Here is a 13790-nt window from a genome sequence, read left to right on the forward strand (position 1 = left end):
CAAGGCCGGCATCACGGTTTTGCAGACAAATTGCCATGACAAGATGCCACTGTACTTGCATTTAATATTTTTATGTTAATGGTTTAAAGTTCCTGGCAGCAAGTCGAAAACCACACCGAGTGAATCGGGTCCTACAGATAGACGGATATAGCAGCCGCTTTTGGTGATTATCAACTGTCGGTGTCAATGTACGTATATTATCGGAAAACCAGGAGTGCTTTATTGACCTTTGACCGTTTGTGACCTTTACCGGAAGTCCACAACATCTGAGGGAGATATATATAAAACGGACGTTACTTGCAAGAATCGGAGTGCAGCGCGGCGTACATCTGGTAAGGTTTCTTTGTTAATGAGACACGCTAGGGCACTTAATGCACTGACTAAGCATAGCCTTTATGAAATGACAAAGTCCTTGTAATTTTACAGACGTTTGTGACGAGTCCGCTATTACACAAGGTTCGCCAATGTTCGTGTGTTACCGTGATCCGCGTGACTAGCACGGCCAGACCTAGATTTTCATGATTATTGTTCCAACTTGCCCACATGGACATGGTCCAAAATAACAGTTAACAGTTTTGGTTAATTTGTCAACGTAATGACAAGATACTACATCGAAACAAAGGGGGTTTTGACGGCGATAATTAAGTCCTGTGCGTCCGGCGAAGGTCGAACAGTGTGCACAGGATCGTTTGTGTGTGTGTATGTGCATGTGCATGTGCGTGTGCGTGTGCGTGTTTGTGTGTGTGAATGTATGTGTATGTGCATATGCATGTGTGTGTGTGTGTGCATGTGCGTGTGTGTGTGTGCGTGTGTGTGTGAATATATGTGTCTGTGTGTATCATGCGTTTGTGCATGTGTGTGTGTGTGTGTATGTGTGTGTGTGTGCATGTGCGTGTGTGTGAATGTATGTGTGTATGTGTGTGTGTGTATCATGTGTGTGTGTATGTGTGTGCGTGTGTGTTATCCATTGCTATTTATAACAATTTAATCTCCAAGAAGCTGTGGAATTAGAAATAGTAAACTTGTCTCATCTGTAGTCTTTTTTAAAGGCAGGAGAAAACCTAGTCCACCAAACATTTGATATTTCATTTCTTTTAAAAGAAGCATCATGCACAATTTTAAAAGAAGCATCATGCACAATTTGAGACAAAGTGGCTGCCTGGTGACTCGTACATATATGGGAAATAGAATATCTAACAAGACAGTTTTTTTTAATCGATAGTAAATGAATAACTAGCCTGAGTACCATCATCCAAAGTGAGCCCTGGCTCAGTACTTTCGCTTGCTAAGCACGTAACTTCATGTATATAGATGAGTCCTAACCCTCTCCATGAGGAGATAAATATATAATTTTTCTATCAGTTGTTTGATTCCCAGGTGCTGTAGTGGTGACGTCACTATGGGGTTGATCAAGCTGGCCCTGACGGCCTCTGCGCTCTACTACGCAGGCGTACATGGTTACGTCATGTACCATCTCCGGACGGCCGCTTTCAGAGTGGTTCGACCTCGACTGGGTAGTCACGTTACCGAGGTATGTATAAAGCTAAAGGGACAACCCGCCGTATGTGCAAATACGTGCTGTATACGTGCCAAAACATGGGCAATTTTTTGGGATCCGTAAGTGTAAAGGCCCCCTCTCACTTGACGTGCGGCACGCTTGCGGCATTGCTGCGTTCGTTCACTGCGGCACTGTTGTGTTAATTTCGCCGATTTTGTCTTGCACTCACACTGACGTGCGGCACTGTTGCGTTTCTAAACTAAATGAACATGTTATTGGCAATTGCAGCGTTGTCAATTTATGAAAAATCACTGTAAAATGATGAGAATGCCCAAAAATGAGATTTATAATGAAAAGATTTCCCTTATGATGAATTATATGATACATATGCTATAAATAACCTTGAAAGACTTTTACTGTAAAGGAAATGACCCAAATGAACGGACACGAACCATGTACCAGATTTGACTCGATGTGTATGTTTTGCACCATGTAACGTTATGTGTAATTATGTAGGTTTATATGTTTATTCACCAATTTTGCTAATTTTTGAAATGAAAATGCTTGATATTTCGTCCCTTTTTTGTATGACGCGGAGTATTTTCATTGTCGGTGGATGGCTTGCCACCCTATTGATGTCTAAGTCTACCATATAATTTTGTAAAAAGTGAGAAAAATATGGCCCATGGGTCCGAATGACTGCAATTTTGTATTTCATCGGCGGCAGGCTACCAGCAACGATTAGCTTGTAACGTTATAACGCAAACTCAAAAGCAAACGTTATCATCCAACATAAATAATTTCTTTCCGAATGTTGTACTTGTATCTTTTTCTCTACATCTGTAGGTTAATCGATAAACCAGTTACTTATTTTTTGTTTTCAAGTATGAAATACTGACCTACTTCCAATTAAATAAATCAAAAGATGTATTTTTAAGTTAACTCTGAATACGGATACAAGGTAAGTTTTGTGGAATTCGCAGTGTTTTTACTGGATCGAAAGCCACTGTAAAATTATTAGAAATGCATCTAAAATAGTTTTTCGGTGATAAAAGGATGTTTACTTTTGATTCTTGGTGTAAAATAGGCAAAAGATATCCTTGATACTGTTTGGGGCATGGTGGCGGCACTGTTGCGGCATTGTTGGGGCACCGTTGGGGCACCGTTGCGGCACTGTTGCGGCACTGTTGCGGCATCTTGCCACTTTTTAAAAAACGTCGCGCTTGCTTGCGGCACTTCTAGGTTTGCTTGCGGCACCTCTAGGTTTGCTTGCGGCACCTCTAGGTTCCGTGGCGGTACATCTGCGTTTTCGAACGCAGCAATGCCGCAAGCGTGCCGCACGTCAAGTGAGAGGGGGCCTTAAGTTCCGCCTCCGTACAAACTCGTAGGGAATCCGACGGATTCTCGAGCACGCAGACACGCCATAGAACTTTACGTGCAGGCAACACGGGGCCGGTACGCGCCTGCCCTGTACAGCCTGAACGTTTTCAAAAATACGTGGCTGGTGTGGCCTCCCCCCAAAAAAACGTACGGACAAATTGCACGTACGGCGGGTTGTACCCTTAGCTTAAAATGTCTATTCCTGTGTTGTACTCACTTCTATAGCCGCCATTCAACGATCCACACCTGCAAGTACGTGGCTACGTTCATTTCTTTATGAGCGTCATTGATATTATCGAGACCGAGAGAACACACTAGGACGCGAAGAAAAGGGCAATTGCAAAAGATTGCACAGTTCACAACGTAATGAAGAAGTATGTGTAGTGCATCAACACATAAGAAATTGAACCCACCCTTCCACTGTTGTTTAAAAGCATAATAAATGAATAGACAAAAAGATTCTGAAATGTGACTACATACTTTGTAAAAAAAAAAAATCTGTAGCTTGTATAATCGATCCTTAAGTGCCGCGGCCGGGAATGTACAAACGAGAGACTCAGGCAGTGAATGGAATGTGGCAGGCAGCCTATGACGCCCTCCGTCTCTGTCCAGGGGCAGTTGATAGTTTCACTGTCTTTAATGTATAGGCCTTTCGAGTTTTACTTTCATTGCAAATTAAGTCAGGTTTACGCGTTCAACAATCTTACTTAGTGTCCAGTGAGTTTGCATGCCCTGGGTATGTACGTCTTTCTATAATATATTCCAACAGCCTACAGTATGCAACGTAATTATTTCATTTCCATTTCTTCACAGACGGAGAAAAAGAGAATCATCCAGTCCCGCCAGCCGCTGGTACGAGCAGTTCTGTCTCTGTACCAGGCGAAGCCGTCCTCAGACCACCTCAGCTTCTACGCCCCGCGCGCCACCTTCACAGACCCGTTCGCCAGGCTTCTCGGCAGGCGTGAAATCACCACCGCCTTCTGCCTGCTTCCCAAGGCCTTGGAGAAGGCTGAAACTCTAGGCTATACCGTGGAGCACGCGGAGGATTGGTTAGCTATTTCTTTGGTCCAGAGGTTGGTTGGCTGATTCTTCTAGAGATTTCATACAGATATATTTCATGTTATTAATTCTTGATGCCGGTGATGTGTAACGTTATAATGTACTATTCCTGTGTACTTGTAATTGTCTGTCTCTGCTTATAGACTTCAATATCAGCAATGCTGCCTGAGAGTCCTTGTAATGTTTTTGTCACTTTTTCCAATAAACGAATAAACAAACTCCACAGACTTTGAGCATATAAACGTCCATAACCATGCCACATTGGAATGATACAGCTCAAACCTAATCTCCAATTGGCCAAACAGATCCTGCGGTGGCATAAGATAGTATCATAAGCTGGGGAAGTAGTTTAGCCAAAGGAGTTCACCGCAAAGGCCAATTAACTACTTTGCCGGCTAAACTCTTTCCCCAGTTCACGATAGCATCTTGTGCCACCGCAAGATCTGCTTAGAGACTATCTTAACTGATACTATGTATACTATCAATTATAAATTATTGCTATTGCTAAGGTTTTGCTTAGAAAAATCTTCAAGAAGCATTAAGAGCAGAACGTTCAAATGATAGCAAACAGTACTGCTAACAAAGAATGTGAACTTAATTTTGTGCTTTATCTTCAGTTGTTGTTTTTTTTTTCTTTCTACAGGTACACAGTCAGATATGTCCCGTTCAGTTTTGAGCTGCCATCTGTGATTCATCTGACTCTGACAGAAAGGACGGAGAAAGGGCGGGAAACTGTCGGAAAAGGGCGGGAAACCATCCTGACCCACAGCGAGTTCTGGTACGGAAAGGCTTTTGTGGACGAGTCTAACATGCGCACCTTAGGGGTGGGCAGGATGGCGGAAAAAATACGACGGTTTCACGGCTGGTTAGTTACACGGTACGAGCTTAACCCACCGAGATAACGGTGTTAACCTGCTGGTAGTTTGTTAACAAAATGATTAACTTGTTCATCAAGTATAGATTATTCATTACCGTTTGTTCTGAGCATTATACTGTATGATTAAATCTTGATTTTGTATTGGGCATGTTTGTTTGATTTTTTTGTCAACGTGCACTAAAATAGAATTAAGGATGAAAAATAAATCAAAGAGTCTTCTCTCAAAGAATTTCTAAAGTCTAGAAAGGAGCGTTATTTCCCAATAGATTATGTATCAATCATCATCATCAACGTTCTTGAGCAAGTTAATCTGCATTAGCCATAGTTCAGTTGTGGTCGCCCAGTATGCGTATACCTGTGTGCTGGCTTCCACAGTATGAGTTCACTAGCAAGCTCTGCTTTGTTCCTGAAACAGTGAAAGTTCTATTCTAATCTGGTCTTGCGCTCCCTGATATGGTGGTTGATATGGCAGGATACAATCAAAGCATATTTTGTATTTTGTAGAATTCTACTCGTGATGAATTACGCCATGTGTCTTTGTGAATAGTATCAATCGGAAAATAACACTTCCTTCTAGACTTTATGATTCATTTAACTGTGCAGACATACCTTGTGTTTTGCGAAATAAAGAAAAAATAAAATAAATGGAATGCAATCATTCAATTCATTCCCACCCGATAGACGCAATAAAGCTATGTAACTAACATGATTGAAAATTCGCAGATGCTGAGGAAAAACAATGAATCGTTTACTCCTGAAAGTTCTTTTATTGTGTGGAATCGAAGAAACTTTCATAGGCTGAACTTCGTACGCCGACTGCTAGGTGGCGCCTCTCCACAGTCACCTGCTATCCTGCAGGACGATATTTGACGTCAATGAGCCTAGTATCAAAGAAGAAGATTTTTCTATAAAAAGGTGAAAGCAAAAAAAAAAAAAAATTACAGAACAGAAAGGTTCTGCACAAAACAAAAGTTCTGCAATGCCTCGACAAATGTAGCCTTTGTAATGCTGGTTAATTGTCACATGATGTCATATATAAACTTGTAACAATGATGTACGTAAAATGGAAGAACTACGAAAAACCGTAACGTTTGCACTCTTTCTTGTATCGGCATTATTTTGCGCGGAAAGTAAAAATATTAAATGGGACATGTCTTACTCAGAAGAAGTTGTTGGGGTCGTAGTAGCAGATGCAGCGGTTGTCCTCGTTACAGAAGCCGCTCAACTGCTGCTGACGGCACCGGTACTGGCAGTAACCCTCCCCGTGAAGGACACATGGGTCCAGATCATTCCTCCCTGTAAGACATAAGTATCCCTTTAGTACATCATCATGGACTGAGTACCGCGTAACACATACACAATTACAGATCATTCCTACCTGAAAGGCAAAAGTATCCCTTTATTATCCTTTATTACATCATCACAGACCGAGCACCACGTGACACATACACTGTTCAAAAACATTCCTTCCTTTATTGCATAAGTACATCACTACGGAATACAGTCAAACCTGTCTATTGCGGCCACTCAAGGGACCGGACAGATTTGGCTACTATAGACAGGTGGCCTCTGTATAGAGGTGGCAACTTGTAGATAAAATACCCAAGGGATCGACAAAAAGTGGCCACTATGGACAGGTGGCCCCTCTGTAGAGGTGGCCCCTAATAGTAATACAGGTTTGACTGTATGTACAGCCGGGCAAGCATACATTGTATCAGTCATTCCTCCCTGTAAAACAGTGACCTCCAACACATCATATTAGTACTGTACAGTATATAGTACATACAATGCACAGTACATGAAGCGTCGACAATGAAGTAGGCGGACAGAGAACAGAATAAAAACTTCCTCGGCGGTTTTGAGTTCGCGGTTACTACTAATCTCCAGGCAGATCCCAGCCGGATAAGATAGTATCGAAAGCTGGCAGAGGAGTGAAGCAAGCCTCGGAGTGTGCATGGCTACCGGAGCCCGTCTGACTCTTTGGCAGGCTATACTCCTTGGCAAGCTTTGATACCGTGATTTTATGGCACCAGTCAATCTGCCCGCGGAGATTAGATCACTGCCAAAGCCGGGAACATAAACCCATCGCAAACGCATTTACAGATTTTGTAAGTGTGGAACATATGGTACATGTGCGATCTACAGGAAAGTTCCTAGAAACGCATGGAAAGTAATCATGTTTTGAAATGACAACTCATACCTTGGTTGGAAAGGCCCTTCACCACCACCTCTGACAACATGATGATAAGAAACAGACACACAAGACGCTTCATGATGCACGTAAGGGGTCTTTCAGAAGTGTTCGGCTGTAAATGGCGGTCAAAGTTGTAATGACGACACAATATGGAACAACAGCTGTCAGAATTCCCAGGGACAGTCGAAGTTAATATGTATGCAGGTTGCCCCTGAATCTACAACGGATGTTAAAGAGCCCTCGTCGTATATTAGGCCACAGTGACGTTATTTTATGGAACAGTCAAACTGATGCGAGAGGCCGAGGGCGAAAAAAAAATAAAAATCCATAAAAGTGGCGCTAATACACCCCAGGACTACGAAGCTGTTATTACGAATTGCACCACAGAACACTGTAGGAACAAGTACGTTGCCTTGTTCATCTTAGCAGACTCAGCAAATAGACAAATGTTTGATATATCGGCAAGAACGATAAAAGCAGTACACAAGTCAAGTCAAGTTTATTGCACAACGATTCCATCAGTTACAATGTTTTGCTAGCATGCTAACAACTACAGAGTATCTACATTAGTATACTAATCTAACATTATTACTGAATACGAAATATAGTGGCATTGTGTATTTCACATTGTAATTGCACCTTTTTTTTGCATAGCAGCCTGATTTGTGATATTTTTTGACACCTTGAATGTGCGCTCCTTAGCGGTCGTTACCGGTACTGCAACTACCAGTCCTTCTCACAGCTCGGTCTGTACGCCCTAATCTCCAAGCAGATCTTGCGTGGCATAAGACAGTAACATAAGCTGAGGAAGGGATTTAGCCGGCAGAGGAGTAAATTGGCCATGCCATCTACTTTGCGTGGACATTTACTCCTCTGACTGCCGGCTAAACTCCTTCCCCAGCTTATGATACTGTCTTATGTCACGCAAGATCTACTTTGGGGTTAATATATGTACGCCCGTCAATCCCGGCTGTACCATTTTCACATGGGCTCGACACGGATCATGTTGACATATCCTATTTACTGTTAAGTAGCAGGCTAAACAACAAGCCTGGGGTGTTGATTTAAAACCCGGCACCCTGGCGGCTATGGGAACATACTGTATGTTCAGAAACTTTCACGGTGCTTTATGTTCGCGGTTTTCGCGGTGGCCGCTTCACCGCAAATTTAAAACCACCACGAACATTTTTCCATAAAGGTAAGAGACTACAGTGCATGGTGCTACCGCGAAATTAAAACCACTGCGGAAAGTCCCTTTTCCTGCTACCGCGAAAGTAAATCTCCGCGAAATTAAATGCATTTACAGTACTGTATGTTCAAATTACTCGGCACCCCGGCGGCTATAGGAACATACTGTATGTTCAGTTTCTGGTGTTTACTTACAGGCGAGTCGGGATAAATAATCAAAGCATTGAAAGGTAACTTAGCTCTCAAAACGTTTGCTTTGTCAAAGTTTGATTTATATTTGAGAAACAGAAAAGGAAACGGGCGGACCAGTCTGTAAGTGCTGGTCCCAAAGCCGTCAACTATAGCAAAACGACCAGTAAATAAAGGTTGCTTCCAAATCCGTAAAAAATATGTTAGTAAAACTATTGTTATTCATCCCGAGACGAAATATAGGTTTGTTGCAACTAGTTAACTGTATTAGATTTTTGTGGTATGTAATTTGCTGACTACTGATTATACAACAAGTCTAATAGTACACAATTTCCAACACTATCCGTAGCTGTATATAGCATAACATTGAAGGTTACTGTAGCTGTAACTGACGCACATAAATATGGGATCTAATTATGAGAATCTTTTTTTCATGACATTTTAGCATAGAAGAAACATGTTATACAACTCGAGAAAAAGAAAAACGGCATGCAAGCCCAGAAAAAACGCGTAATACATGTAATAAAAGCCAAAAGAAAAAGGGGCAAAATAATTATGGCACAAAGAAAACAAAACAAATGGTCCAACACTTAGTAAGTTATAATTTCATTGGCTCTACACCTTACAATCTTTATTGATGTCTACACGAAAAGCATAGCATATAGCTCATGGTCAGAAAAAAAAAGAAATTCTTCGAGAAAACAAATACTTCAAGGAAACTTGGAACAACCCCCTCCCCCTATAAAAACGTTTCAACTATTTTGACTTGATAACAACAGATCCATCGTGTGCTGCAATATAAACAGATCTCGGTGCTTCAGTGGAACTGAGGCGTAGCTAATAAGCCAATTGTTTACATTACTGTTGACAATGACAATAAACACACCAGTGAAGAAGCGCTCAGACGATAAGATATGACCTCATCATCCGGTGAGATCACTCGGTGACACCAAGGAGCTTTGATAAAAGCTCATTGGACTTGTTGACACCAAACCGTCTCCCTAAAAAGGAGTCATCGTACGTGGCACGTGGTTCCGAATAAAGACCTATCTCTCATTATCTCTTCTCTTTCTTCCGTCCAAAAAAAGCTTTCCGCTACCGTTCAAATCTTGATGTCTCGTATGGTAATTAGTCTAGTTTTGAAAGCCAGACTGTATACAGGCCGGATAGGGAAGGGCGATGTCTATAAGAAATATGACATAATTTTTCTTTTTAACTGATTTGCTTTTCAGGAATAACGAGTATTCTCTTTTTTTCAGTCAAAGCCGACTGATGTCATTCATTTTGGAACTGAGGCTATGGGTGTTTTTTATAGCTTATTTTCCAAATGACAAAGAATTGAAATCGTACACAATTCCCAGCGAAACGAATACGAGTAGAACATTTTTGAACGATGATATAGCCTTCAAGGTCTTTAAGTATTTTGTGGTCGGCATGCCCATGTTCTAGCTTTTCTAGCATCCTGTACAAATAGCAGATATCCGTTCCGGTAAGTGTTGTCTTTTGTGTGGGAATGTGGACGTTAAAAATGCATTTCAGAAGTGGTTCCGTTATCAATTATGGCGTCCCGCGAGACAGGTATGTACAAATCCCAAGATAACAGGATCTCTGGATGTATTTAAACATGGTCAACTACATCTGTCCACATATTAACAGCTCTGGGCACAGGCTCATTTGGCCGTTTATCTTTGAATGCAAATAAAACCACGACAGCCGATATGTACGCGAAAGCATGTTTATTATATTAACAAACGTTTAAAAGATCAAAGCGATTTGTGATCTTTAATTTGCACGGGCACTTTTTGGGGTTATTATCGTCCAAAGTTTGAAGCAAATCTAAGTTAATTGACACCTTACAGTTCCATAAGAACCGCTAGGGGGCCCAAACTTGCACGCATCCTTCTATGCCCCAACAACTATCTACTAGTATCTCCAAAACATGTCCAGAACACAGGATATTAGAACCGGAGGCTCCGCTGCAGTACCTTTGAAACTGGCAGCATGAGAGGCCTAATGATCGAACTTCTTCTTCTGTGTAAAGCCCACATTCTTCATGTAGAATTTGACCTTCGTTTACCCAACCCCTACCCAACTACCAAATATCCCCAGGATCCATTCACAGCTTCCCGAGTTATGTTGTCCACTGACACTCATACGGCAACGAAAACATTAAACCTTCTTCAGTTCTTGGCGAAGGAAATGAACACCCCTTCGCTAGGAAGTGGTACAGCCATGACGTCATGTAGGGAGGGGTCCGGCCATGAGTCACCCATTACTACTAGTATTTACCTAGCCGTGCGACCTGAGGTGTGCCGAACTTTGTCCGCCGGCTTTCTTCTGTCTTTAGTATGCTTTCACCTGTGTAAAGTTGAACCGGCTACACCACCATTTTGGATCTGTGTACGTATGGCCGCCATGTTGAAGACAGGAGCGCATTGGTGACATACCGTTCCGGGGAGTTAATTAGGGGCCAGGCTTGTCGGGTCACCCGGCCGGTCCACAGGGGAGTCCAGCCCGCCTGACTCGGGCGGGACAGCTGCTGCTTGGTGCCGCCGAGATTCCACAGTCTTCGACCAAAGCCCGACATACTTCCTGTATGAATATTCCATCGCGTGCCTGCTAAGTTTTTATGTCGACAAACAGTGGACTAAAGCCGCGCCAAGGTAAGTACAATCCTACCGTGTGCTAACACCGCTCTAATTGTACTGGATGTCTCTAATACAAATCAGATGTTTTAGTACCGGTTTTGTGTGTTTTGACACGCCATTGGGGTGAACCTTAATTACTTAGAATCCACTTCAGGTTTGTAAGTAAAACAGTAGGCGTACAAACACGTTTAATCTTTTGGAAACTACCAAAACTGGAGGCAATGTTTTCTTGTAGTGTAAAGGAAACTTCACACATATTCTTGAGTAAACTTGTCCGTTTCAAGTTGAAACATCAAGGATAAAGTTGTTTACCCTGGGTACACACAGACGTTCTTTATGTTCACAGGACCGTGTCAAAGGTATTCCCCGAACCCTTTTAGTTATTGGAACCCTTGTTGATACGGAGTTTTGAAGAAGCCCTAGGGCGTGTGTAAATTTAGTCGGGTGACTTCTTTTCTTACATGTCATGGACCGGGCAGATAGTGTAACACTCGTTACCTGTGTGTTATTTTGTCCAGCGTGTAGCTTGGATAGGGAGTCTACAACAGTCGAATGCCGTTCAAAAGGAAACGGAACCTTTGAAACTCTCACAGGCCATTTGCTCTTACTCATTCCCACTTGTAGGTTTTGTCTTCTGAAACTTTGCAGGAAAAACAAACCGAAACGATGCAGGACTTCAAAGACGTATCAATACTCTCTTACTATAGCTAGTGGATTAGATATTAGATGACTAAGCCTTAGATCTTTTACAGGTTCACAACGAATGCTATTAATTTGTGATGTGGTGTTCAGTTGGGACCTTAGTTTGAAAGGTATAAGTCGAGTCTGAACCTCCTTGTAACAAGCTTAGAGGTCCTGTCACTGTTTTCATTCAGCAACGGCATTCTAACACTCTGTTATCTCTTCTGTGTTTTCCCTCTGTAAATAGCGATGCATGCAAAAGGGCACTTTCTTTCGGGGTACCTCTTGAGAATAGAGACATTTGCTCCAGAAAAGGCGTCTTTGTGCTCTTTTGTGAAAGAACATGGCTTTATGTTTGTGCAACTGTTACTTGGAGAGGACTGTGTAGTTCCACTCTCGCGCCATCCCCGCTATGTGAAGCTTTCAAAACGCCGTAACAACTCCGGTATGCGTGCATGGTCAGATAACTAGGGACCATTGTCCGATAATATGCAGTCTCGACTCCAAAGAATATTTGTCCTCCGCAACTTAGAAGATTGATCGTAGTAATGTCCCCGCCTTCGCTACCTCGTTCCAAACATGGGAGACATAAATTGTCAACAAAATCCCTTCACCGACTAACAAGAGCAGTTTAGAATACTTCCACGTCGCCACTAGTGTCTCATTTTGATATGTTTTTTTTTGTGTGTGTACGTGTCTTGTTTTAATAGATTGTGCTATTCGAAAAGAATACTTTGACAATTTTCTTACAAATATGATTTTTTAGATATTATGAATTATATTGGTATCATTGGCTACCATTAATGTTTACGATCATTCTCTGATTCGTTATTTGTCATTATTATTTGTTACCATTTACTATCAATATATTCCTCTAATGTTGAATTTATATCATTTGGTAATTGGCAATTTTTGGAAGATATAGAACAAGCTGTTGTGTTAGCCTCCATAACAGGCTCTCTATGGGCTTTTTTGGCACTTTTTGTACTGGGTCGCTGATTGCTGGCCTCTCTCATAGCCGCCCAAATGGCTACTATTGTGTTTTGTTCTTCCAAAGCACATGTCTTTGTAAGTTGATTTAAGAAAAAATGATCTCATAAGAAACTTAACAAGAGATATGAGAAGGTAGAAATTATCAATGTCAATAGCTTTTCGAAGTTTATTTTTTTTGTCCGTTATGAAATGGAACGTTTTCTGTATATTAAACAGTTTCTATGTTTATCTATGAATAATGAATGCGTGTTTGTGCAACAAACACGGATATCAAATATCACAAAGGTCTTCTCATGTTATAGAAAATCAATAAACTACCCAGTACAGTATCAACCACCCTTCGACCGAACACAACAGTTTGCAGAGGGACGTAATACGTTCCGTCGGGGTGGATTGTATTGACCATTTTTTTCTAACGACTAACTTCCTTCTGTAACAGAGATTTCTTGAATTCTATGTTGATTTTTTAAGTCACGTTCAGACCATTTCTGTAAATTCTGACCCCAAACAGCGATTACCCGGTAGGTGTAACGGAAACTGAGGAAATATGATACGCCTCGCCTCCAGTCACCCTACACACCGCGTATTATCCCTCTAACGTAAACCTAATCAACATCAAACCCTCGAGAATCGCCCGGTGTTTGCAGAGAGGAATTCGAGATGTTCGGAACAGAAATTAGTCTCTGATTCAGTCACCGAGTCATTCAATCACCGCAAACATGATGATGTGGCGAATCTGGGGCCACATTTCTCAGAGATCGGACGGATATTTGTTTGTTTGATGACGCAGCGCCCACCAACAAGGTGTGTTTGTGTGGTCACAGGTGAGGGGTCACCACCTCGGCGGTTCTCCTCACACAATTACAGGTGCATTCCTGGGTTTGTTTGGCTCGCGTGTCCAGATGGCACCCTGGGGTTCGGAATGACTTCTACCAGGTTCCACTTGTCGCTGGAATTTCGGTAAATCGGCTAAATAGACAAATAATACACATGTATATGATTACAAAATGGTTACAAGTAATCTCATTTATTTTTGTTCGACACATGTATAACTTGTGTTCAAGCATAATTGAGTTTAAATCA

At 41.8% G+C, this 13790-nt stretch overlaps 2 protein-coding genes and 1 long non-coding RNA gene across 4 annotated transcripts in view; 2 read left to right on the forward strand and 1 right to left on the reverse strand.

Annotated features, from left to right (window-relative positions):
- The first annotated feature begins 266 nt into the window (after positions 1 to 266).
- LOC118430496 lies at positions 267 to 5016 on the forward strand. Of its 2 annotated transcripts, none has more exons than XM_035841404.1 (4): positions 267 to 332; positions 1378 to 1531; positions 3692 to 3951; positions 4581 to 5016. In XM_035841404.1, exons 2-4 carry the CDS (start codon positions 1400 to 1402, stop codon positions 4837 to 4839), a joined length of 651 nt encoding a protein of 216 aa, XP_035697297.1. In that variant the 5' UTR covers positions 267 to 332; positions 1378 to 1399; the 3' UTR covers positions 4840 to 5016. The 2 variants fall into 2 exon arrangements, with proteins under 2 accessions (XP_035697297.1, XP_035697298.1); XM_035841405.1 differs by having other exon boundaries at positions 280 to 332; positions 1363 to 1531.
- A 550-nt stretch (positions 5017 to 5566) lies between these two features.
- LOC118430502 lies at positions 5567 to 7175 on the reverse strand. The gene is made up of 3 exons (XR_004832865.1): positions 7015 to 7175; positions 5974 to 6110; positions 5567 to 5666 (listed from the first exon to the last, which is right to left on the reverse strand). It is a non-coding gene; the product is annotated as an uncharacterized LOC118430502 (long non-coding RNA).
- Positions 7176 to 10637: 3462 nt separating this feature from the next.
- LOC118430492 (activated Cdc42 kinase-like) overlaps positions 10638 to 13790 on the forward strand; it is a 29898-nt gene continuing 26745 nt past the window's right edge. Inside the window, exon 1 of the mRNA XM_035841399.1 lies at positions 10638 to 11048. The gene's annotated coding sequence lies outside the window, so the exon portion shown is untranslated. The remainder of the gene's footprint in view (positions 11049 to 13790) is intronic.

Source organism: Branchiostoma floridae, chromosome 14 (assembly GCF_000003815.2).
Source record: "Branchiostoma floridae strain S238N-H82 chromosome 14, Bfl_VNyyK, whole genome shotgun sequence".
NCBI classification, from domain to species: domain Eukaryota; kingdom Metazoa; phylum Chordata; class Leptocardii; order Amphioxiformes; family Branchiostomatidae; genus Branchiostoma; species Branchiostoma floridae.

Bases quoted from the DNA above. Each gene is read 5' to 3' on its own strand.
- LOC118430496 (XM_035841404.1), top strand. From the start codon at position 1,400: ATGGGGTTGATCAAGCTGGCCCTGACGGCCTCTGCGCTCTACTACGCA. The intron at 1,532-3,691 runs GTATGTATAAAG...ATTTCTTCACAG, and splicing joins TGGGTAGTCACGTTACCGAG to ACGGAGAAAAAGAGAATCAT. The intron at 3,952-4,580 runs GTTGGTTGGCTG...TTCTTTCTACAG, and splicing joins GCTATTTCTTTGGTCCAGAG to GTACACAGTCAGATATGTCC.